The sequence below is a fragment of the Salarias fasciatus genome, chromosome 13 (assembly GCF_902148845.1).
Source record: "Salarias fasciatus chromosome 13, fSalaFa1.1, whole genome shotgun sequence".
NCBI classification, from domain to species: Eukaryota; Metazoa; Chordata; class Actinopteri; order Blenniiformes; family Blenniidae; genus Salarias; species Salarias fasciatus.
This window is the reverse complement of record NC_043757.1, coordinates 5,971,126-5,992,759: the sequence shown is the minus strand read 5'-3', so window position 1 is coordinate 5,992,759 and position 21,634 is coordinate 5,971,126. Positions and strand designations below refer to the sequence as shown.

At 46.0% G+C, this 21,634-nt stretch overlaps 1 protein-coding gene across 2 annotated transcripts; it reads left to right on the top strand.

Moving 5' to 3' along the window:
• The first annotated feature begins 427 nt into the window (after positions 1–427).
• Positions 428–20,790, top strand: LOC115398869 (exportin-1-like). 2 transcript variants are annotated; one of them, XM_030105859.1, is made up of 25 exons: positions 428–912; positions 3,221–3,352; positions 3,512–3,613; positions 6,742–6,814; positions 7,945–8,006; positions 9,687–9,731; positions 11,706–11,887; positions 12,856–12,904; positions 13,070–13,189; positions 13,281–13,409; positions 13,490–13,648; positions 14,058–14,255; positions 14,881–15,019; positions 15,566–15,747; positions 15,844–16,000; positions 16,078–16,241; positions 16,320–16,454; positions 16,541–16,724; positions 18,071–18,177; positions 18,273–18,467; positions 18,627–18,795; positions 18,888–19,022; positions 19,117–19,276; positions 19,373–19,469; positions 20,393–20,539. In XM_030105859.1, exons 2-25 carry the CDS (start codon positions 3,227–3,229, stop codon positions 20,537–20,539), a joined length of 3,216 nt encoding a protein of 1,071 aa, XP_029961719.1. In that variant the 5' UTR covers positions 428–912; positions 3,221–3,226. The 2 variants fall into 2 exon arrangements, with proteins under 2 accessions (XP_029961719.1, XP_029961720.1); XM_030105860.1 differs by lacking the exon at positions 428–912 and having other exon boundaries at positions 3,227–3,352; positions 20,393–20,790.
• Positions 20,791–21,634: the final 844 nt, after the last annotated feature.

Below are 21,634 nucleotides of genomic sequence, written 5' to 3'. Positions count from 1 at the left end.
CGTGGCTGGTGGAAAATTACCAGCTTACAAGCAACAGGCAAATGAATGGTACAGGCGGTCTGAGCACGTCTTCCAGCCCAGCACCGTGTTTTCAGCGTTGTGGTGCGACTTTAAAGCAGCAGAAGCTTCACACACGCGCTCTTTAAGTGCATGTGAAATCTGTTAAAACGCATTACTCTACTGGGCGCGCAGGGTCAAGACCCATCAGAGCCCCCACCTATGTTCAGTCAGTGTTAAAAGTTAACGGTGAGGAGAAGCAAGAGAGACCGTAGAGTTACTCGCGGCTCCGACGAGCGGAGCGGTGCGGTGCAGAAAGAAGTCCATTCTGCTCGGGAGTCTGCCCTCTTTTTCTCTCCGGGCGGAGTAGTGGCGTGGGCGCTTGAGCGAATTGAAACAGACTGACAGCTCGGTCCGCCAATGGGAGGGCGAGGAGGAAGTCTCCGCCGAGGACTCAGCCAATCGCGGCGCGCGGTGGGCGGGACCCCAGTCCAAACTTTACGCGGCGCCATCGGCTGAAAACTAAACCGAGATGGAATCTCCCAGTCTGAACCGGTTTCAACCGGTTGAGAGTTAGTTGCTTGAGAGAGGAGAGGAGGCGCAGGCACACAACCTCCAAACCGCCCCGCCGGAAAATCATTAGAGTAACGAATTAATTACTGAATCAAGGTTTCATTTGATTCGTAAGATGTAACGGAGTGACAGGTTGTTGGGTTTGCCGTGATAGTAGCTTTGGAGTCCACATCAGTGGTTGTTGCCAGCCAGACATCACTCACTGCTGGAGCTGGAGATAGAGTCAACGCTGCAGAAAAATAGGAAATCTTTTTCCAATCAACAGTGATACTCAAGTACTCACTAGATCTTGTAGCTCCTCTGGCAAACGCCACTTCTTTCAGTCAGAGCCTTGGACTTTAGGTAGGTAACCGGGGTGAAGTACCATCCTGACATGCTGTGATTAACGTTTCTTGACTTAACACTGTCCGGGGAATAAACCTGCATTTCGGTGTGGATGTTAAGTTGTGTTTTCCAGAGAAAGACGATGCTAATTCAGCTCGCAGCAGCAGCATCAGCGGGGGGAACCAAATAGTGCTCGCTTGCCCGCTAGCTAGCACTTGCTACTTTATGAGGATTAGCTAACGCTGACTGCCGGTGAGAGTGCGGTAACTTTACCGAAATAAATGCAGAACTAACGGAGGCTGCGGGCGAATAAATGCTGTTAAATTCGTGCCTCTCCCACTCGTGTGCGTGATGTGAAGCGGATGTGTCAAGTTGACGTTGCTAAGCTGGTAACTTTATGTCTGACCCCGCTCTTGCTCCCAATTCTCCAACATCCTAGCGCAAACTTCCCCGAAAACAGCGGCGACGTGACGGTAACTGCGGCTCAATCAGTGTCCCGCGGTCCCGCATTAGCCCGAGTGGGAGTGGCTGTTCCTAGCCGCGAAGCACCGCACGTGAATGGAGTGTTTGTGCGACACGCTGCTAATGGCTAGCCGCGCCGCTAATGGCTAATGCTAACTGTTTACAGCGTCACGCGGCGTCATTGGGAATGCTAGTGACCGTCAAAGTGGCCGATCGCCGTATTTTATTCAGCTCGCTCCTGTTTTGTGTCGGAGGAGTGAACTCTACTCCGCTTATGGATGTAAACAACGTGACGTCGCTGGGTATATCCGACACGTGGGCTATTTAACCTTCTAAGATTGATGAGTCCAGAGAGACGCAGAGCAACTTTTTTTTTTTTTTTTTAACCTGAATCTGCTTGTTACTTTTATGAATGGCCCGGATCAACTGCTGACCTATATTTACAAAGAGCTTCCCCCATCCTTTTAGATATTTCTGTGATATTGCTATCCACTTGATTGAAATGAATAACTATTGTAGCTCCATTCAAAAGGAGTCTTACTGCTACACCAGCTCGTTTCATTTAATCTGATAGTGCAAGACATTTAGGATACTTTTGTGGTAATTCTGTATGACATTATATGAAAATGGTGTTCAAAGATTTACCAGATGTGGAAACAAGATTTCACAGCATTTCAGAAATTTGTATCCCATCTAAAGTACTCTTTAAGCTATAAATTGTAAAATGTACACGGAAAATTTTCCTTTACATTTTATAGGATAAGTGTGCTTTTCTCCCGCTTTTGAAATAAACATCTTAAAATGTTATTTCAATGAGTGTAAAAGGTTAACAGTTGATTTTCAGATTGTACCGTTCACTTTTAAACCTTAACCGTGGAAACAAAACACTCACTTTGAAACCTATCATCTGTTGATCTCCATGTGATATTGACTTTCAGTTCTGCCCATCCAAAATGTATTCTGTTTTAGCTTTTTGTCTTCTTGTTTTCTGCATACTTCATTCTTCTCATTTCTTTTTCTCGTCATTGCATGTTCTTTTTTTTTTGCTGTCATTGAATTCTGGCTGTTTAATTTTTTGAAAGGTGCTGTTCAAATGTACAAATCCACAAGGATAATAAGGATAATAATATTAGTTACTTGCGTGTTTCTTGATCAAGCCTTAAATCTCTAAATTCTCACTGAACTACCTCCAGGCTATAGACCAAATCAATCCTTACCTGATAGTTTAAGTCAAAGTTTCCATAATTTCAGCTGTAGTTTGCTTGTTTTCCTGAAACCACATAACTGTAGTAATAAGTAGTGTTGTTGTTGTTGTTTGAGTTGCTCCTCCACAGAGGACCTCTACTTCTGTTCCACCACCACGATGTCAAAACTTTAACCCCTCACCTGATTTATGCTGCACTTTTTTCGGATTAGCTGTTATATTATCACATCTAATACTTTCTCTGGTCATCGTCATCTGTGAAGCACTTTGTGCTTCTCTAAATTGCATAATGAAACACACACATCTAATATTTGACTGACTCATTTCACTTTGCTGCTCCCACAGTCCTGACTCCTGAACTGCTCTGTCCCCAACGTCTCATCAGTTTTTCAGGCCCTAGTCCTGCACAAGAACTGCCAGTGCTTCCTCTTCCCTTTGTTTACTTTTTGATCGCTGACAGGCATGTGACACCGTCAGCTTTTAACTTCATAAATGGACGGCTCGCTCGCCGGTGGGTCGGAGGGATGTTTGTGAGGCGGTCAGCTGTTTGGAATTGTTTCTAAACACACGGCTCACATGACTTTGGCTGCTGAATGTTCTGTGTGCACTCACAGCCCCCTTTCTCTCTCCCTCCCTCCCCCTCTCCTGTCCTTTCTGTAGAGCTCTATGCCAGCAATTATGACAATGTTAGCAGACCATGCAGCACAGCAGCTGCTGGACTTCAACCAGAAACTGGATATCAACCTGCTGGATAACGTGGTGAACTGTCTATATCATGGGGTGGGACCACAGGTACGTCCTGTATGTCAATGCAAGATTTTTGTTTTATGCAGTCTTGCATAAAACAAAATAAATCCACCTTCTGTGTAATGGTTACACATTTGAATATTCCCAGATGCGTAAGACCACCTCAGCATGAAGGTCTGACACGTTTCTTTGTTTTTATTACAGCAAAGAATGGCACAAGAAGTGCTGACACACTTAAAGGAGCATCCAGATGCCTGGACGAGAGTGGACACCATCCTGGAGTTCTCCCAGAACATGAACACCAAAGTAAGCCAATCCAGAAAACAGCTTAGCAAAGACTCTTGCTTGTGCTTTGAGGAAGGAGTCTTCTAAACCCTCACACAAAACAATAAACATTATAGCACACTCCAGCTGTTTGATTAATTGCACCAGAGATTTAATAGAGAGTATCCCATGTGCACGGAGGGATCACATCATGCATTAGCCGAATACTCAGTGCGAGCAGAATTTGTCCCATGCCCTCACGGTGGAGCTATGCAGGATGTCTGCCTGTCTGATTACATGAATTCTGTTGGATGTGAACCTTTCAAACACCCCCAAAGTTCTGCCTGCCATCTCCCAGCTGTAACATCATCTAAATGCCAAATAAGCCATTCAGGAGTCTGACCTGCTGGCTCCACCTGCCAATGAGCTCCCCTCGGCCCAATGTACGTTAATGACAAGATGTCAAGGTTAAAAAATATATATATATTGAGACACATTCAGTATTTTACTTGTCATCGTTGTGCGTATGCTCAAGCTACATCTCACTGCAGGTTAAGATTTATAGATTGGCAATGATTTTTACTCCATACCTTCAATGAGAAACGGTGATGCATTTGTTACATGTTGCATCCTTGAGAAACTTGACAAGTTTCCATCCCTGCATCCACAAACTACTTTCAGCAGCAAACAGGAAGTTTATCCGTCACTTCAGCTCATTACTGCAGTGATACAATTAACAAATAATCACTGTGAGTAAATTATCTTCAAAGATAAGATGATGTAGCTGGTTAAACAGACTCTGAATGGTAAACGTACTGACTTCTCCTGTTCAGTCTTCATTTGCATTCAAATAATCAAAAGTGCACAAACAAATCCACAGTGGCACAGTATTTGCCAAAAGCTTCACCCGACCTGAATGCACAGCGATCCATTCACGCCTTCCTCAAAGCATTGTTGACATCTGCCTTTTTCTTTGTTGCTTGCCTGTAAGATTTGCTTAACCCTGACATTCATTACTAATGTCTGAGTTGATGTATCAACAGGACCTTTTTTTCTAGTTTTTAAATGTGATATTTGCCAAATAAATAGGGGAATTAGAGGAAAAGAGGAGACAAAAGGTAAACACCTCTTCAATTCTGCATTTATCTCCATTCGTTAGTTTAAAAAAAAAAACTTTCCAAGCACTCTGCACATCTGGCTTTTTTCTTAGTAGTGGTCATAATATTTGAAAATGTGCTGAATTCAAGTTGTGACTTTTTGATATTAATCACAATGTTCCATTATGTTTATGGCTTGTAATAGGAAGAAAAGGGGTGTGTCATCCTGTGCGTCATGACACAGCTAGGCTTTGCCGGCAGGCCTCCACAAGGTCTACCCTTTTTAAATTCCCTTTGACTGAATTCTGTTCATCCGTTTCTATTGCATCTGTTTCATTGGACAGAGGGAGGGTGCAGGCTGCAGTCAGTAGGACTCACCGTTAGAGAAGCAATGTGAACGACTTAATTCACCTGTAGGGATCATGGCGCCGCTCCCGCCCACCCTCCTCTCCACTCCAGTGCATCCTTTTTCCTCCTCTCCTCCCTCCTCTGATCCCCTCTGTCCTGTTCCTCGAGCTAAAACACAACCCAGCGTTTGGCAGCCCCCCCCCCCCCCGCTGATAGTTTCACTCTCCATGCCTCCTGCAGTGGTCTGTGCAGATCATAAGGGTCGAAGGTGAAATAAGCCTCAGGCAGAGACGTGCACGGCGCTCCAGGCGACACCTGTGAGCGCTGTACAGTCTGTATGCCTGCACGGAGATTTCACCCTTTTAATCTTCCAGCATCCACTGTCTGTCACACATTGTGTTAATCCTGCTTCAGTAACATCCTTTGACCACATGCAATTCATTGTTTTTGTTTTTTTGGAATTATTGTTTCCTCGAATCGATGATCCCTACAGTTGAACCAGTCAAAGTAACATTAGATCGAAGACTGAACTTGTAAATAAAGCAGTTCTTCTTTCTTCGTGCTTCTCAATTAAGCAATCAAAAATGAACAGGGAACATAGCCTGTGGTTGGTCTTGCTGTTCCTTATGACACACCAGCTAAAGGGGTCAGATTCAGGTTTACAGCACAAATTGGAGTCGTACTCTTCAGAAAACGGACCGCGTAGCTCAGGGTTGGGCATCGACAACTTTTCCTTTTGGAATGTGTGTTCCAGATCAGATCTACTGCATACAATGTGATTATTGGGACATCTGTGGGAAGGAAAAACTAAGTTTAAGCCTGAAAATAGTGGGGTGGGTTGGAATACAGCGACTTGCTTAAGTATTGATACCCCTTGAACTTTTCCTCATTTTGTCACATTACAACTACAAATGTAAAATGTATTTTATTGGGATTTTGTGTGATAGACCAACACAGCGTGCCACATAATTGTGAAGTGGAAGGGAGTTCATACATATTTTCAAGATTTATTTTAACAAATAAAAACTAAGAAGTCTGTCATGCAAAAATATCCCTTTGCTCTGACCCCCCTAAATAAAACCCAGAGCAATCAAGAACCTTCAGAAGTCGCCTAATTAGTAAATAACTGTGTGCGAGCTAATCTCAGTCTGAATCCAGCTGTTCTGTGAAGCCTCAGATATTCATTGGAGAATATTTGTGAACAAACAGCATCACAAAGACCAAAGAACACAGCAGACATGTCAGGGGAGAAGTTTAATGCAGACACCAGTTCTCGATGCCCAACCCTCCATAGTGTGCACAGCCTCGGTTTAAGGATCCTGAACACATCTGCTCGATCATTTCCCACACACACACACACACACACTCACACACGGTGTATTCTGAGGCAAAGCCAGCTAATGGGCTGGCGTATTTTTCTGCTGTCTTTGGCTGTCTGGTGTGATGCTGGGAGAAACAGCAGGACTTCTGCAGCGTTCCAGCTTAGTGCTGTTTGTAGAGATTTACCCCCCCAAAAAAGTGAATGTTTGACATACTACAAAATCTGCATGAACGATGTGGTTCAGTCCAATCCAGTTTAGAAATGCAAGTTTACTCCAGGCTGGTCCACTTCATACTGTTTTAATTTTTTCCTTTTTGGTTTGTATTAAAGTTGCACAATGCTTGCTGATTGCTGTTCTCATGGAGGCTTCCTCCTAACGCCCCTCTCCTTTTTACATGTTACAGTACTATGCTCTTCAGATTCTGGAAACGGTTATCAAAACAAGATGGAAGATCCTCCCGAGGAATCAGTGTGAAGGTAAAAACTTGCTGTTGTGCTTTAACTCCGAACAAACACTTGCCGCGTGAGCGCCGGAGCAGTTTGAAATGTTTGTGACGTGCGGTTGCCATGTTGAGGGCTATTCCCCCTCTAAGCATGCTGGTTTGTTTTCTGCTCGGCTGGCTTGCACTGGCTGCTGCTGCTGTTGGAAAAAAAAAAAAAAGAGAGAGAGGTTGATTGTGCACTTTAGCGACTGTTTTACTGAGGAAACGACCAAAACATCCCTGCACAGGTTTTTAATCATATATCTGAAAACATAGCCGATGAGATGAAGTTTTGCACTTTTTCGAGCATATTGAATGCTTGAAGTGTGTAGTGTTTTTGTGACCTTAATTTAAGAGTCTTTCTGCTGATTATGCTTTTTTTGTGGAAAATAACACATTTCAATGCTGCTCTGAGCTCATTCATGTCATTTTACCAACAGGAAAGTAAAGGATGGGTTTTTAGAGAGTGGTGATTATTTTTCGGAAGAGTTTAATGGTTGTCTTTTGTGTGATTACCCACCACAGCTTATTTACACATTATTTTGAAACTGATTATAAAACTGAAATGACCTTTTTCGTGTGGCTAAAAGTGAAAATGTGATTTATGTATAGATCTGTTAAAGAAAAAAGGCAATTAATATTTACACATCCAGCAATTTATAATAAAAAATAATGTTAAAAATTTTATTTAAATACAAGTCTTCTCTAGTTTTGCTCCTAATTGTTTTTTCTCATTGACCAAAGACTTGCCTGCTTCTGACTGTAGATACCCGGATTTTGTTCAAACCCCGATGCAGGGCGTCCAGAGAGTGTGTCTTTTCCCCCACTTGTCCGAGGATGATTTTTTTTGTTATCACCTTCTCTCACGCTTCAGAAGCACTGAAAAGAGTCCAGCTTTCAACTTAAGTTGTGTCGAAAAGAAACGTGCGGGAGCCGAGAAAACAAGCTTTTCCTTTTGTCTCTTTGAAAGATGCTCTGCTCATGTTGACAGCAGGTGGAACCTTCACCGAACCAGCTGAGAGGTTTTCTTGGTGCTGCTGAGTAGTGTACCTCGGGGTGTGCTGAAGTTCACTTTGTCGCGCACACGCTAACCATCGCCTTCTCATATCTTTCTTCATTTGCCAGGTATAAAAAAGTATGTGGTTGGACTCATTATCAAGACTTCATCAGATGCATCAAACGTAGAGGTGAGTATTCTGGACTGGTGCTTCAGTTCTGCTTTACTGTGCGGAGAAATAACATCAAAAGGTGGACGGTTTTCCTAATGCCGGTCAGAGTGGATTTAACATTGACAACCTCAGAGTGGGAGTTTTAGGGTGCATTTCAAGTGAAAACACATCGTTTTTGCATTTTTGTTTCAGAAAGGTTTCGTGTTTACACGGCAGCGTTGTGAAAACGATGTAGTGTTCCTGTTCAAATTGGATTTCCCCCATCTCTATGGAGATAGAATTGGAGCTTTTTCAAACTTTCCACCTTGGAAGCCTAAAAAGTAACATTTTCAGTGAGTCAAATCGCAGTCGTCATGGAAACAAACCCCCACGACACAGCCAAGGTTTTACACTTTCACTTGAAAACATGTAAACGAGCCTTACACTCGTCCAATCTGAGTGGCCAAGTATGTCGACGTGTAAAGCAGGAATGCAAACGCTAACTTATGGCTATATATTTTAAAGATAAAACTAAGTATATTGATTTTAGAAAAGTCATGAACAGTGTAACTACACAGCAAATTTTGAACAGTGAATTCTACATCTCTCTCTCGAAGACCCTCACCATCAGTTATTCCCACAATAGCTCCAGAGGCGTCACTTTTTGCAGAAAGTGCTTCACTCCACCTGCTGCTGGGTGGCAGTGCTGTGACTTTTCTTGAAACATTTGATTCAGAGACGAAGTCATTTTTGGCACACCTGAAGAACATAACAGGCAGCAGTGAAGATGGCTCGAAGCACGATTAGATAGAAAATATTGTGTGTAGCTTTTCATTTCCTGTGCTCTGTTAGTGCAGCGTCATTGATCCAGCTCCTCTTCAGCCGTCAGATCTTATCTTATGTGAGATTGAGGCCCTCACAGCCCTGAAGGACACAGCGATCTACTTCAGCTGTGTTCTGCACTGTTGCTCAGCTTCATTGAAGCTGTAAAGAACATCTCTCTACACTCAAACAATATATGATTACTGAACTGCCACATTGTAGAAATTTTCATGAAAATGAAAAAAAAAACCAAGTGGAATTAAGAAGCAAAGTGCTTGTATTGACCTGTTGGCGTTAAACATGCCTTAGAACTGCTTAGTCTAACTACAAGACGTCATGATGTCCACCATCTGACTGCTGGTGTTTCACTTCCCACCGATGAAGCATGTTACTGTCGTTTGCATCACTCCACGAGTGCACAGCGTGACTCACCGCACTCATCAGGACGAGATATTAAGAAGATCAATCCAGACTAAAAGGACTCTTCAGGTAGTCATAGGAACCAGCGGCGCGGACTTTCACTCGAAAAACAACAACTTGCTCTCAAGGAGGCCGCTACTTACCGTCTGACTTCACTACTCGCTCTATCCGAGGCTGTAATTTTGGGATGAAGTAGATTGAAGGTGTTTATTTTCAAACGCACTTGACCGGTGTTGACAAGTCTTCTACAGACAGAAGGTCACAGCGTCATTGGAGTCCGTCCCACCAGATATGTTGGATTTCGATCATAGCTGTGCCCCCGAAACCAGCATTTTGTTATACTGGCTTTCCATATGGGTTGTCAAGTTCCAAATTAAATATTTAATGATGTGATTAAATGACAGAAGGCTTGTATCATGAAACTGACACGCTGTGACTGAGTGTAACATCTTCCTTCATGTCTTTTTTTTTTTTTAGAAAGAAAAAGTGTACATTGGAAAGCTGAACATGATCCTGGTCCAGGTAAGCTTCAGAAACACGGCAGCTGTTTTTTTTGCTTTTAAGATGCAGTGTATGAAAGCGTGTCTGAGATGTGTGTAGTGTATTCACATTTTAGTCTACATAAAATATACAGTACAATATACATACTTCCAGAGATGCCCGCTCACGATTTAACTTCACTGCATCGCTGATTGTTTAGCTCAGGGGTTATTTTATGTTTGCTAGTCGTATTGAAACGGTGTGATCCCAGTGAGTGAGTCAGGAACCACAGCTACCCTTTACAGTAAGTTAATACCCTCTTTGTAACATTTATGCTTTGTAAGGTTGTCTATTGTATTGTAATACTCGACAGCAGCAGAAGGTCTCGGTCTTGACTCAGTCTCGGGCTAGCTGCTCTAGAATACGGCACTACAAGCTGGTTTTCTCATGTTAGACTAATGCTTGAGAAACACGTCGACTCCTGTCGCCTGTGCTCATTTCACAATGATGTTTGGCTTCATGGTAAAAACATGGTGCTTGGTACCAATCAGTGCTCTCTCTATGAAGCATTAAACAGCAGCAGTAAACTGGGCGGCGTTTTTTTTTATTTTTAACTACTTACCGCAGGTGAATTGCACAAAGCACCAAAAAAGTGTCTGTGAAGAAGTGTCAGTAAGGATATTCCGCCTGGCGGGGAAAGAGCACACTAGAGCACGTCTGAGTTCAGCTCAGTCGCTGCCTGAAATGTGTGAACGCCACGTTTTAAGACAGTGTAGCAAAATGCAACTTTATTTGAAAAGACACCTCGCTTGGTGTTCAGGACAGTGGCATACACCCGTCTGTCACGCTGTTGTGTACCTGCGAATGGGAGGATGGACGACACCAGATATGTGAAGATTCACTGTCACCTGGCACCAATGTTGTCCAGGTCGCCACTTTAGGCGAGTTTAGGCAGCTGAGGGGTGGCGCAAAAAAAAGAAAAAAAAAAAAAAAAGCTGTGCTGCTTGTTTGGCAACCTCGTAAACTCACATATGATTGGCTCAGAAACCAGGAAGCAGTGATGGGCTAGCCCCGCCCACTGAAGCTTTTCCAGCTTGAAGAAGACACTGTTGATGGAGAAGACGGACTGTTCGGAGGGAGTGTTTCTTCTGTGTGTGGCTGCTGAGCTACAGTGTGTTTGACACCACTGCTCTAAGACATCGACTCTGAGGACGAAATGTACTTTTTTGCTGTCCTGATAAATCTGTGGCTGGTGGTGTTCTGGTCATGTTGTGGCAGATCGTACGGATATAGAATTGATGTTGAGTTCAGGGTCTCCCACATGTAGAGAGGTCGAGATGAGGGACCGAACCTGGCCGACCCGCTCTACCAACCGAGCCACAGCGGGTTTTTTATCAAAGTGTCTGTGCGCATGAAAGGGCGAATCTGTTACTAACCGCTCAGAAGATCTCGTTATGTAACAAATAGAGCTGATGATAATTGTGTTCTCACTCCTGGATTTGGGTGAAGAGTCGCCCACAGAACCGTCTGAAGAGTAAGATCTCACCGATGCACCGGTTCTGCTCAACGTAAAAGTGTTTGACACCGTCCCCTGGCCCGTGCGTCTGATGTATATGTGTACGCGTGAGGTTGGGAGGGGGAGTGAGCGAGCGAGAGATTGGCTCGCTGGCCACATGAGTGACTTTGCATTAATGCCAGTGAGTGAGAGTGAGTCACTGTTTGCGTCAGCCGAGCTAACATTGTTTTGGCCTTGAGGGACCGAAGAGCTCCAGATTCCAGTCGTCCTCAGGAGGCCGTGTTGGAAATATCAGGCGACATGTATGAGCAGACGGTTCATTACATCACAGTCGGACAACACAGCGTCCGTTTTAGAAAATTCTCCACAAACAGGCCAGCCGACATGAAAGAGAAGATGATTATATTCAATTTATTCCTTGATTTTTGTCCAGATTGCGCATTCATTACGGTGAGTGGTCTTTGTGTTTGAACATGGCTGTTTGCTCCGTGCGCCCACAGATCCTGAAGCAGGAGTGGCCCAAGCACTGGCCCACCTTCATCAGCGACATCGTGGGAGCGAGCCGCACCAGCGAGAGCCTGTGCCAGAACAACATGGTCATTCTCAAGCTGCTCAGCGAGGAGGTGTTCGACTTCTCCAGTGGCCAGATGACTCAGGTCAAGGCCAAGCACCTAAAAGACAGGTCAGCCTGCTGAATCCCCACCAAACACCACAAGCATTCAGGCTTATTGGGCTACAAGTTTCATAAAATCCGTCCCAATGTGTTCTATATCACCACAAAAACCGATCACACAGATGTTCAGGTCGCTGCACCTCAGAGTGAGTCGATACAAGTCAAGAGGTTAAATTCACTGTGATCACGTCTGGATGTTATTGTTTTTCCCCTTGTTTTGTCATTAAATGTTCAAATAGATCACCTGAGGTATCCCGTAAAGCAGGTTAGCTAGCGAGAGGTGACCTTTGGAGGCCAGACAGACGTCGATCACAAATCTTTTCACCTTCACAAAGAGTCTGATAACACACAAACCTTTCCTGAACCCGTCCGCCTTTGAGACGGCGTGATTCCTGCTGTTTTGTGCCGCATTGGCGAACCGTCACAACGCCGTGTAGCGGAGTTCAGTCAGACGCATTGCCTGCAAATCCAGAGTGGATGAGAGCTGGTCAGCTGTTGGCTCTGTTTGGCTGCAGCACTGTAGGAAACTTGGACATGAGCAGTGGGAGGCATGTTGTCAAAGAAGAATACATCGGTGCCCCTCGTATCCAGGGATGAGCGTGGCTCGGCCGCCTGTTGTTGATGTTTTCGTTACATCATCCTATCACGATACAAAGCCCTGGACCCCAGAGGGGTTCATTCATATCTGTCTTCTCCACCGTGAAAGAAGATCTGTTTGAAATTTAACTCCTATAGTTAATAGTAAATATCTGCCGACTACAGAGAAACATCTTTGTTTGTGTCTCAAACAGCCTCACACCCTTTAAACCGTTGATGTCAAACGTATTTTAGTTTAGGGACCACATGCAGCCGGATTTCATCTGGAGTGGATTAAACCCAAACTACCCTCTGAAGGAGTGATTTGTTCAGTAGTCGGACCAGCTGGTAAACTGTGTGAAACTCTCCGCGGACTCTCACGTCTTCCTTGTTTCTTTCAGCATGTGCAATGAGTTCTCCCAGATATTCCAGCTCTGTCAGTTTGTCATGGTACGTACGCTCCATTTATTCCTTCTCCTCAGACCAAGTTTACCCGACAACGTTTCAAGAGAAAACGCATCATTGTGGCGTTTTTATTTCAGAAAACTTTAACATTTACACGGCGACATTGTGAAAACGATGTAGTTTTCATGTAGGTGTGTTTTCCATCCTTAGGAAAATTCCCAGAATGCCCCTCTGGTCCACGCCACTCTGGAGACCCTCTTGCGTTTTCTCAACTGGATTCCTCTGGGATACATCTTCGAAACCAAGCTGATCAGCACGCTGGTGTACAAGGTGAGTGGGAGACGTTCGCCAGCTCCGTTTGGATTGCTGAAGGTAAAAAGAGACGCGGGTGGTTGACTTCGCTGTTTGTACCCGCGTGCAGTTTTTGAACGTGCCGATGTTCCGCAACGTGACGCTGAAGTGCCTGACGGAGATCGCCGGAGTGAGCGTCAGCCAGTACGAGGAGCAGTTTGTGACCCTCTTCACTCTGACCATGTGTCAGCTCAAACAGGTGCATTCCGATCACACGCGCATCTTTTCCACTTCCGCTTCCGCCTTCGAGCTCACTAACCGGAACCCTCTTCGCTCCAGATGCTGCCTCTGAACACCAACATCCGCCTGGCCTACGCCAACGGCAAGGACGACGAGCAGAACTTCATCCAGAACCTCAGCCTGTTCCTGTGCACGTTCCTCAAAGAGCACGGCCAGCTCATCGAGAAGCGCCTCAACCTCAGAGAGACGTTAATGGAGGTCAGTCGCTCAGACTCGTCGCTCGTCTTCGCCATGGAGGAGCTTGGAGTGTCTGCAGGACCTTCAACTGGGGAACCCAGAAGTCTCAGCTTCATGTTTCATATTAGCTCTTAACAGTTCACCCAAAGGCCCATTGAAAACTTCAGAAAGAAACAAAGAACAGGTTCAAGTCATGCTGTATAATATAAAGTTCTAAACAGGCATTTCTTCTCTCAAGGTTGTTGTTCTTCTTCTCTGAGGCACTTTGTGCTTATTGTAATTTTCAGTGTGGAACTCGGTAGTTTTATGAGGTTAGCTCCGGTCTGCGTGCTGAACTGATCACACTGAAAACAGCAAACACTTTTTACAGGAAGCGAAACATCAACTTGTGATTGATTTCTGTTCTTCTCGTTCCCCTGGTGCTCCTCAGGCCCTGCACTACATGCTGCTGGTGTCGGAGGTGGAGGAGACCGAGATCTTCAAAATCTGTCTGGAGTATTGGAACCACTTGGCTGCTGAGCTGTACAGAGAGAGTCCCTTCTCCACGTCCACGTCCCCTCTGCTCTCCGGGAACCAGCACTTCGACGTCCCGCCGCGCCGACAGCTCTATCTGCCGGTCCTGTCCAAGGTACGGCCCCCACACGGGGCAGGGCGGAGGAATCGCAGATCCGCTTGGGTTTGCTAAACCTGCTGCATCGTCGCTGGCAGCGCTGGGTGACAGGTGGCTGCTCAACCCGTTTCCAGTTACAATGTTACAGAAATTCAGCAGCTGATAAAGTGCCATCGCTCTTTTTCTCTCTCCTTGGAGATGGAAGTTTATGTTGCATAAGACTGTGTGTGAATGTAACCGCTGTGCGTGTGCGTACGTGCACATGTTTTCCTGTACAGATTGTGTGTGCACGTTGTGTGCAGATATGTGCATGCATGCATTTAATGTTTTTTTGTTTGTGCGTGTTTTCTTGTGTCCATTTATGTGTATTTTATACACAAGTGTGGCTGTACTTGCGGTTTGTGTGTGTGTACAGTTGTTTGCTGTGACTACGTGTGTGTGCAGGTGTGTGTTTCCACATAAGTTGCGTGTGTTCACATTACAGTTGTGTGTTTGCATGCAAGGCCATTGTATATAAACATGCACATGCATGAACACTTCTTTTTTTTTTTTTTTTTTTTGCATTTGTGTGTGTGTGTTCTGTGTGCGTGTGATATATAATCCAGCGCACACGCTGACGTCTGACTTCTTCTCCGTGCGACAGGTGCGTCTGCTGATGGTCAGTCGGATGGCGAAGCCGGAGGAGGTCCTGGTGGTGGAGAACGACCAGGGCGAGGTGGTCCGAGAGTTCATGAAGGACACAGACTCCATCAACCTCTACAAGAACATGAGGGAGACTCTGGGTGAGGCTTCCTAACGGCGGCCGCCACGATCTCTTCCTTTGCTGCTTTTGTTGATGGCAGCTGCACAAAGTCGCTTGTGATTTACACTTCTTTCTTATTCATTCGTAGTGTCTTGTCAGATGGTCGAAATTGCTGTGAATAGTTTTTCTGCACACATGTTCAAGTAGTTTCACCATAACGTTTGCCTCCTGAGTGTCGGGTCTCTTTAAGATTCTTCTGAGACTCTGTAGTTTCAGAGTTCAGAGTCATCCAAATAGAAATCCTCCTGTGTCTTATGGCCGTATAAATATCCCCGTACTCGCCATGGTTAATATTTATAGCATGTTGTTCTCTGCTTTTATGGTTTCATGACAAAAACAAACGACAGCACCCACTTGTGGCCTAAGATTAAAACTACATTGATTTCAAAACATTGCTGCTTAATTCTAAAACTTGAAACGTGTGAACAGGGTCTAGAGAACGAGCACTGCTAAGCCATTTCACCGTCTTCCACCTTTCAGCCGTCAGTCTGGATGTGTGATAATAAAGCGCCGTGTGCTCCTGCAGTGTACCTGACTCACCTGGACTACGCCGACACCGAGCGCATCATGACGGAGAAGCTTCACAACCAGGTGAACGGCACCGAGTGGTCCTGGAAGAACCTCAACACGCTGTGCTGGGCCATCGGCTCCATCAGCGGCGCCATGCACGAGGAGGACGAGAAGAGGTTCCTGGTCACCGTCATCAAGGTACAGCACAGCGCAGAAGGCCTTCGCCCTCACGGGTTAATAGCCAGGTTGTAAGCAGGTCGTGTGTGTGTGTGTGTGTGTGTGTGTGTGTTTCAGGACCTGCTGGGTCTGTGCGAGCAGAAGAGAGGGAAGGACAACAAGGCCATCATCGCCTCCAACATCATGTACATCGTCGGCCAGTATCCACGCTTCCTCAGAGCTCACTGGAAGTTCCTCAAAACCGTGGTCAACAAGCTCTTTGAGTTCATGCACGGTGAGAACAATGGGACGTCCGGATAAGTGTGTGTAATGGGCGGCAGGAGTTGGAAAAGTTTCTCCGTCCTCCATCAGAAACCCACGACGGCGTGCAGGACATGGCGTGCGACACCTTCATCAAGATCGCACAAAAATGCCGGCGCCACTTCATCCAGGTGCAGGTGGGCGAGGTGATGCCCTTCATCGACGAGATCCTCAACAACATCAACACCATCATCTGCGACCTCCAGCCCCAGCAGGTCAGCGGGAGGACGCCGCCCGAGCCGCGCTCACACAGCACGGTGTCCGTTCTCACGCCGTCTGTCCCCCACATGCAGGTGCACACGTTCTACGAGGCGGTGGGCTACATGATCGGAGCCCAGACGGACCAGGCCGTGCAGGAGCACCTGATAGAGAAGTACATGCTGCTGCCCAACCAGGTGTGGGACAGCATCATCCAGCAGGCCACCAAGGTAAAGCAGGCGCCCGGAGCGCACCGCCACGGCTTCCCGGAAGCTTCCACTGACGGAGGGAACCCGCCTGTCCTCTTTCCCCTCAGAACGTGGACATCCTGAAGGACCCCGAGACCGTGAAGCAGCTGGGCAGCATCCTGAAGACCAACGTGCGAGCCTGCAAGGCGGTGGGCCACCCCTTCGTCATCCAGCTGGGGCGCATTTACCTCGACATGCTCAACGTCTACAAGTGCCTGAGCGAGAACATCTCGGCCGCCATCCAGACCAACGGTGAGGCCAACGAGCTCAGCTGGAGCGGCGGAGGAGACGCCGAGCGTCCGCTCGCTTTGTGAGCCGCAGCCAGATCAGAAAACTCTTGGTCGGTGTTGAACACGTGTGTGAAATACTAAGAAATCAAGGCGCCGTTTACACGACAGGGTTTTAACAAAGGGTTTTCATGCATGTGTTTATAATCTTAGTTTCAAAACGTTTTTCTTCACGTTTCTTATCTTTTGGAAAATCGGCTTATGATTTAATAAACTTGGTAAAAAAGCGTTCAGGCCATCAGCTGCAGGACTGTAAAGCGTCGTCTGGATTTTAGTAACAGTAAAAATGTTACTGCCAGTAACTCACGAACAAACGTCCAGCTGCTCTAAACTCTGATCTGCTCCTGAAACGTCTGTGGCTCATCGTGCTGCAACAGCGCCACCTGCAGTCAGAAATGTGGCAGTCCTACCAGATTGACGAATCTGATGTTAAATGTGTGCAACAGTGTATTTTTGAGTGAGAGACCAAAGTACATCATTAAAACCAACACATGTACTCCTGCCTTTTTTATGTTAGTTTTCAGGCATTTGATCCATTAAGTCCAGATACTGAAGAATTTCTATTTCCTTAGAAGTCTGAAGTTGATTCTTGTCCACAAACACATAAAAGCATCTTAAATATAAGTCGGGCCACTTTGTTATGGGGCGGCACTTCTTAGGAAAACTGGGGATGTTTTGAAGACGGATGAATGTTAAGAGTTTTATGAAAGAAATGTTTAAGTAAAAGGAAAATCCCCAAATCTGAGCCAGGACTGAGTGGACTTCCTGAGTCACTGTTTGGCTTTGCTCCTCATAAAATGTGACACTCGCAGCCAAACTGCCTCCAAAGGTTTGGCTCTGTGCGTTTTAAGGCTCCCCAGACGAACGAGACTGGTGGTGATGTCTTTGGTCTTGGCTCTGAATCAGCGGTCCTGTCATTCCGGTTCAGTTTGTGTTTTCATGGTGCAATCTGCACACAGCGAGCTTCATGTCGTGCCCAAAGTTTATCTGACTCATGTCACACAATTAAAATCTCACAATTTCCTGTTAAAATCACTTTATTCCTCCTGTTATTTGTGTTTTTAGCCTTTGGAGGTTTCTAGAATGTGGAAATCAGATGCAGTGTTGCACAGCCTTTATACAGACTTATCAGTTAATCTGTTGTTGAGCGCCGACCTGCAGAAAGTGGCTTTATTCTGGCGGCTGAGTGTGAATGTGTGCCAGAATAATGTGAATCCATGAAGGCGGAACAAGTCTGGTGCGCCGGTTGAGAGCCGAGCCTCACCAGAGGGTTAAACCGAAATAAAGGTCTCTGTCGTCTTTCGGTTGCAGGTGAGATGGTGACGAAGCAGCCGCTGATCCGCAGCATGAGGACGGTGAAGCGGGAAACCCTGAAGCTGATCTCGGGCTGGGTCAGCCGATCCAACGACCCCCAGATGGTGAGAATCGGATCAGATCCGTCAGACCGGCTGTGCTTCAGCTGCATCGCGGTCGGTCTTCATGATGTGTCTGAATGCTGTGGCGGCGCTTCCAGGTCGGAGAGAACTTCGTTCCGCCGCTGCTGGACGCCGTCCTCATCGATTACCAGCGCAACGTGCCGGCCGCCCGCGAGCCCGAGGTCCTCAGCACCATGGCCACCATCGTCAACAAGCTGGGGGGCCACATCACCAGCGAGATCCCCCAGATCTTCGACGCCGTCTTCGAGTGCACGCTGAACATGATCAACAAGGTGAGCGGCCGCCATCGGCTGGAAGGAGGAGGAGGAGGAATCGAACAGGGCACCCCCTGCTCACACAGCCGACTCTACCTTTAACCAAACCTCGGAGCTGCTTCGGCCTGGTGTCCTGTGAGCCGCCACCGTCTGATCTGCTGCTGTGTCTGTCGACAGAACTTTGAGGAGTTCCCGGAGCACCGGACCCATTTCTTCTACCTGCTGCAGGCGGTCAACTCGCACTGCTTCCCCGCCTTCCTCGCCATCCCCCCGGCCCAGTTCAAGCTGGTGCTGGACTCCATCATCTGGGCCTTCAAGCACACCATGAGGAACGTGGCCGACACCGGTGAGGTTCTCGCATCACTGCGATTTACCCAAACGCTCAAATGACAAGAAATAGTGGTCAGGGTGACGGAGCTGCTGCGTCTGGCCCCTCAGGCCTGCAGATCCTCTACACCATGCTGCAGAACGTGGCTCAGGAGGAGGCGGCGGCTCAGAGCTTCTACCAGACGTACTTCTGCGACATCCTGCAGCACATCTTCTCCGTGGTCACCGACACGTCGCACACGGCCGGTGAGCGCTCTCTCTCTCTCTCACACACACACACGGATCCCGCTGTGCTCCGGCAGGTGTTAAAGGCGTGTGTGTGTGTGTGTGTGTTGGGCAGGCCTGACGATGCACGCCTCCATCCTGGCCTACATGTTCAACCTGGTGGAGGAGGGGAAGATCACCACGACGCTGAACCCCGCCAACCCCGCCAACAACCAGGTCTTCATCCAGGAGTACGTGGCCAACCTGCTCAAGACCGCCTTCCCCCACCTACAAGAGTGAGCCAACATACACCCCGACACACACTCAATACATACACACTCCTGTCTGTCTGGAGTCTCACACTCCTCTGTGTGTGTGTGTGTGTGCTTCAGTGCTCAGGTGAAGGTGTTTGTGACCGGCCTGTTCAGCCTAAACCAGGACATTCCCGCCTTCAAGGAGCACCTGAGGGACTTCCTGGTCCAGATCAAGGTGAGCTTCAAGTTTTAACACTTTACCAGTTTTACAGATTTATGAAGTTGCACATCACTTCAAAGGGTCATGAAAGTAAAAATAAATAAATAAATAAATAAATAAATAAAAAATTTCATCCCAGTATTTTAGGAAAGAAGAAACCATTCTAATCAGATTCAATTATGACTACAGAATAAAATCATCTTTATTCAGATTGTATTAACTTCTAACATCAACCTTTAAATTTAAGATTAATAAGTGAAGGTTGGAAAAAAGGCTAAAATTGAAGAAAAAAAAACGGAATCTGAAAAAGCTAAAAAAAAAAAAAAATAATAATAATTTGAAGAACTCAAACAACTGAAACATTTGAAGAAACAGCAGCACATTGGATAAAGCTGCTACAAACACTAAAACTGTTTTAAATCTATAAAAGTGGAAACTGCTAAAAAGAAATAAGACTAGAATTGGCTCAAATAAAATAATTGCTAAAACTAATAAAAGCACCTGAAAAAGACTAAAATTGGTCACAAGATGTCCAAAATACCATAACTAAAATGCTAAAAAGGAAAAAGATGAAAACTGAAAATGGTTAAAAGCAGGAAAAAAAAAACAACTGAATGATTGAAAACTGTCAAAAACAGAAAAGAAAACGCCTCCTCAAAGTTTTAAATGAAGAAAAGGTTCAAACTGATAACAGATTAAAAGAGAAACTAATTAAATAAAATGAAAAGTGGCTGAAAATGGTTAGAATTTTGCTTAAATAAAAAAAAAAACCTCAAAAAATACTGCCAAACAAAAGCTCAAAATAACCAAAAAAAAAACAAAAACACTTTTAACGTATTAAAGTTAAAAATGATTTGGGAAAAAAACTTGAGTAAATCTCCAAGTTGTTGCTCACACCGATGAGTCTAACAGTTGTGTGGCCCCCCCCCCCCCTGCAGGAGTTTGCGGGCGAGGACACCACGGACCTGTTCCTGGAGGAGCGGGAGGCGTCGCTGCGTCAGGCTCAGGAGGAGAAACACAAGATCCAGATGTCGGTTCCGGGCATCCTCAACCCTCACGAGATCCCCGAGGAGATGTGCGACTGAGACCGACCCCCACCCCCAAAATGTACAGTACAAACAGACCCCTCCCCCTCCTTCCTGCCCCCACCCAACCACAGCAAACGCAACGAAACCCCAGAGAGGCGGGCGAGACGGCGGCGGCGGGGGGGGGGGGCCGTCCCGCCGGGACGCCGGGAGACCAAAACGATGCCAATAAGGTGTAACCGATCACCGCGTCACCCTGTGGCCCTTTTTACATAATCTGCGTTTTCTATGGAGACTTTTTGTGTAAAAAACTTTCCACAGCTGTTAATGTGAGCTTCTGATTGGCGGGTCTGTGGCCACGCCCCCCCCACCCCCCCCCCCCCCCACCCCACCCCCAGACCTGCGTGACGAAGCGGTTCGCGTTCTGTTTGTCCTCCTCCTCGTCCGTCTGTTGCCCCCCGTGCATGGTGGGAGAATGTGAATCTAACGGAAAATGAATGAAGGCTGAGAGTCGCCGCTCCCAGCAGGAGGCCATTATTATATTATTGTTTTTGTTTCGGTTTTTTTTTTTTTTTTTGTTTTTTTAGGGAAAGCCACACCCATTATGTGCATATCATCCCAATTGTATAGCATCTTTAATACCATGGGAACATTTTTTCCTTTTATTCTATTGTTTCTATTTGTTGTTGTTGTTGTGGGTGTGTGTGCGCGTGTGTGTGCTGTCGCCGAGTCGACATCAGCGTTTTGTTTTCCTCTAAGAGGATTGTTGCTCGTTTGCGAGCCTTCATTACTGGGATGTTGTCGGGACGTGGCGGAGGTATTTATGGCTTCTCGGTCGGTTGCATCTTTATAACAAACTCCTGTTTAACTCAGACGGCTTTCCACATTTTGAATTGTACTAATTTAGATTGTTTACCACCGCGGCAGTGCTTCAAGACACTGCCTTTAGAGCAAAACGAGAAATAAAAACAACCTGGGTTTACATTTAATTTTCTATTTTTGCATTTTTCATTGTTTGAATTCTGTCCAAAAAGAAACAAAAGGCTTTTTTTTTTTTTTTTTTTTTCTGTCCAGAGAGCAAATTATATGCCAATGAGTTTAATTAGGAAAGAATGTATAAATCCAAATAAGCACCCAATCTCTAACGGCTAATTT

Bases quoted from the DNA above. Each gene is read 5' to 3' on its own strand.
- LOC115398869 (XM_030105860.1), top strand. From the start codon at position 3,227: ATGCCAGCAATTATGACAATGTTAGCAGACCATGCAGCACAGCAGCTG. The intron at 3,353-3,511 runs GTACGTCCTGTA...TTTTTATTACAG, and splicing joins ATCATGGGGTGGGACCACAG to CAAAGAATGGCACAAGAAGT. The intron at 11,888-12,855 runs GTCAGCCTGCTG...TGTTTCTTTCAG, and splicing joins GCCAAGCACCTAAAAGACAG to CATGTGCAATGAGTTCTCCC.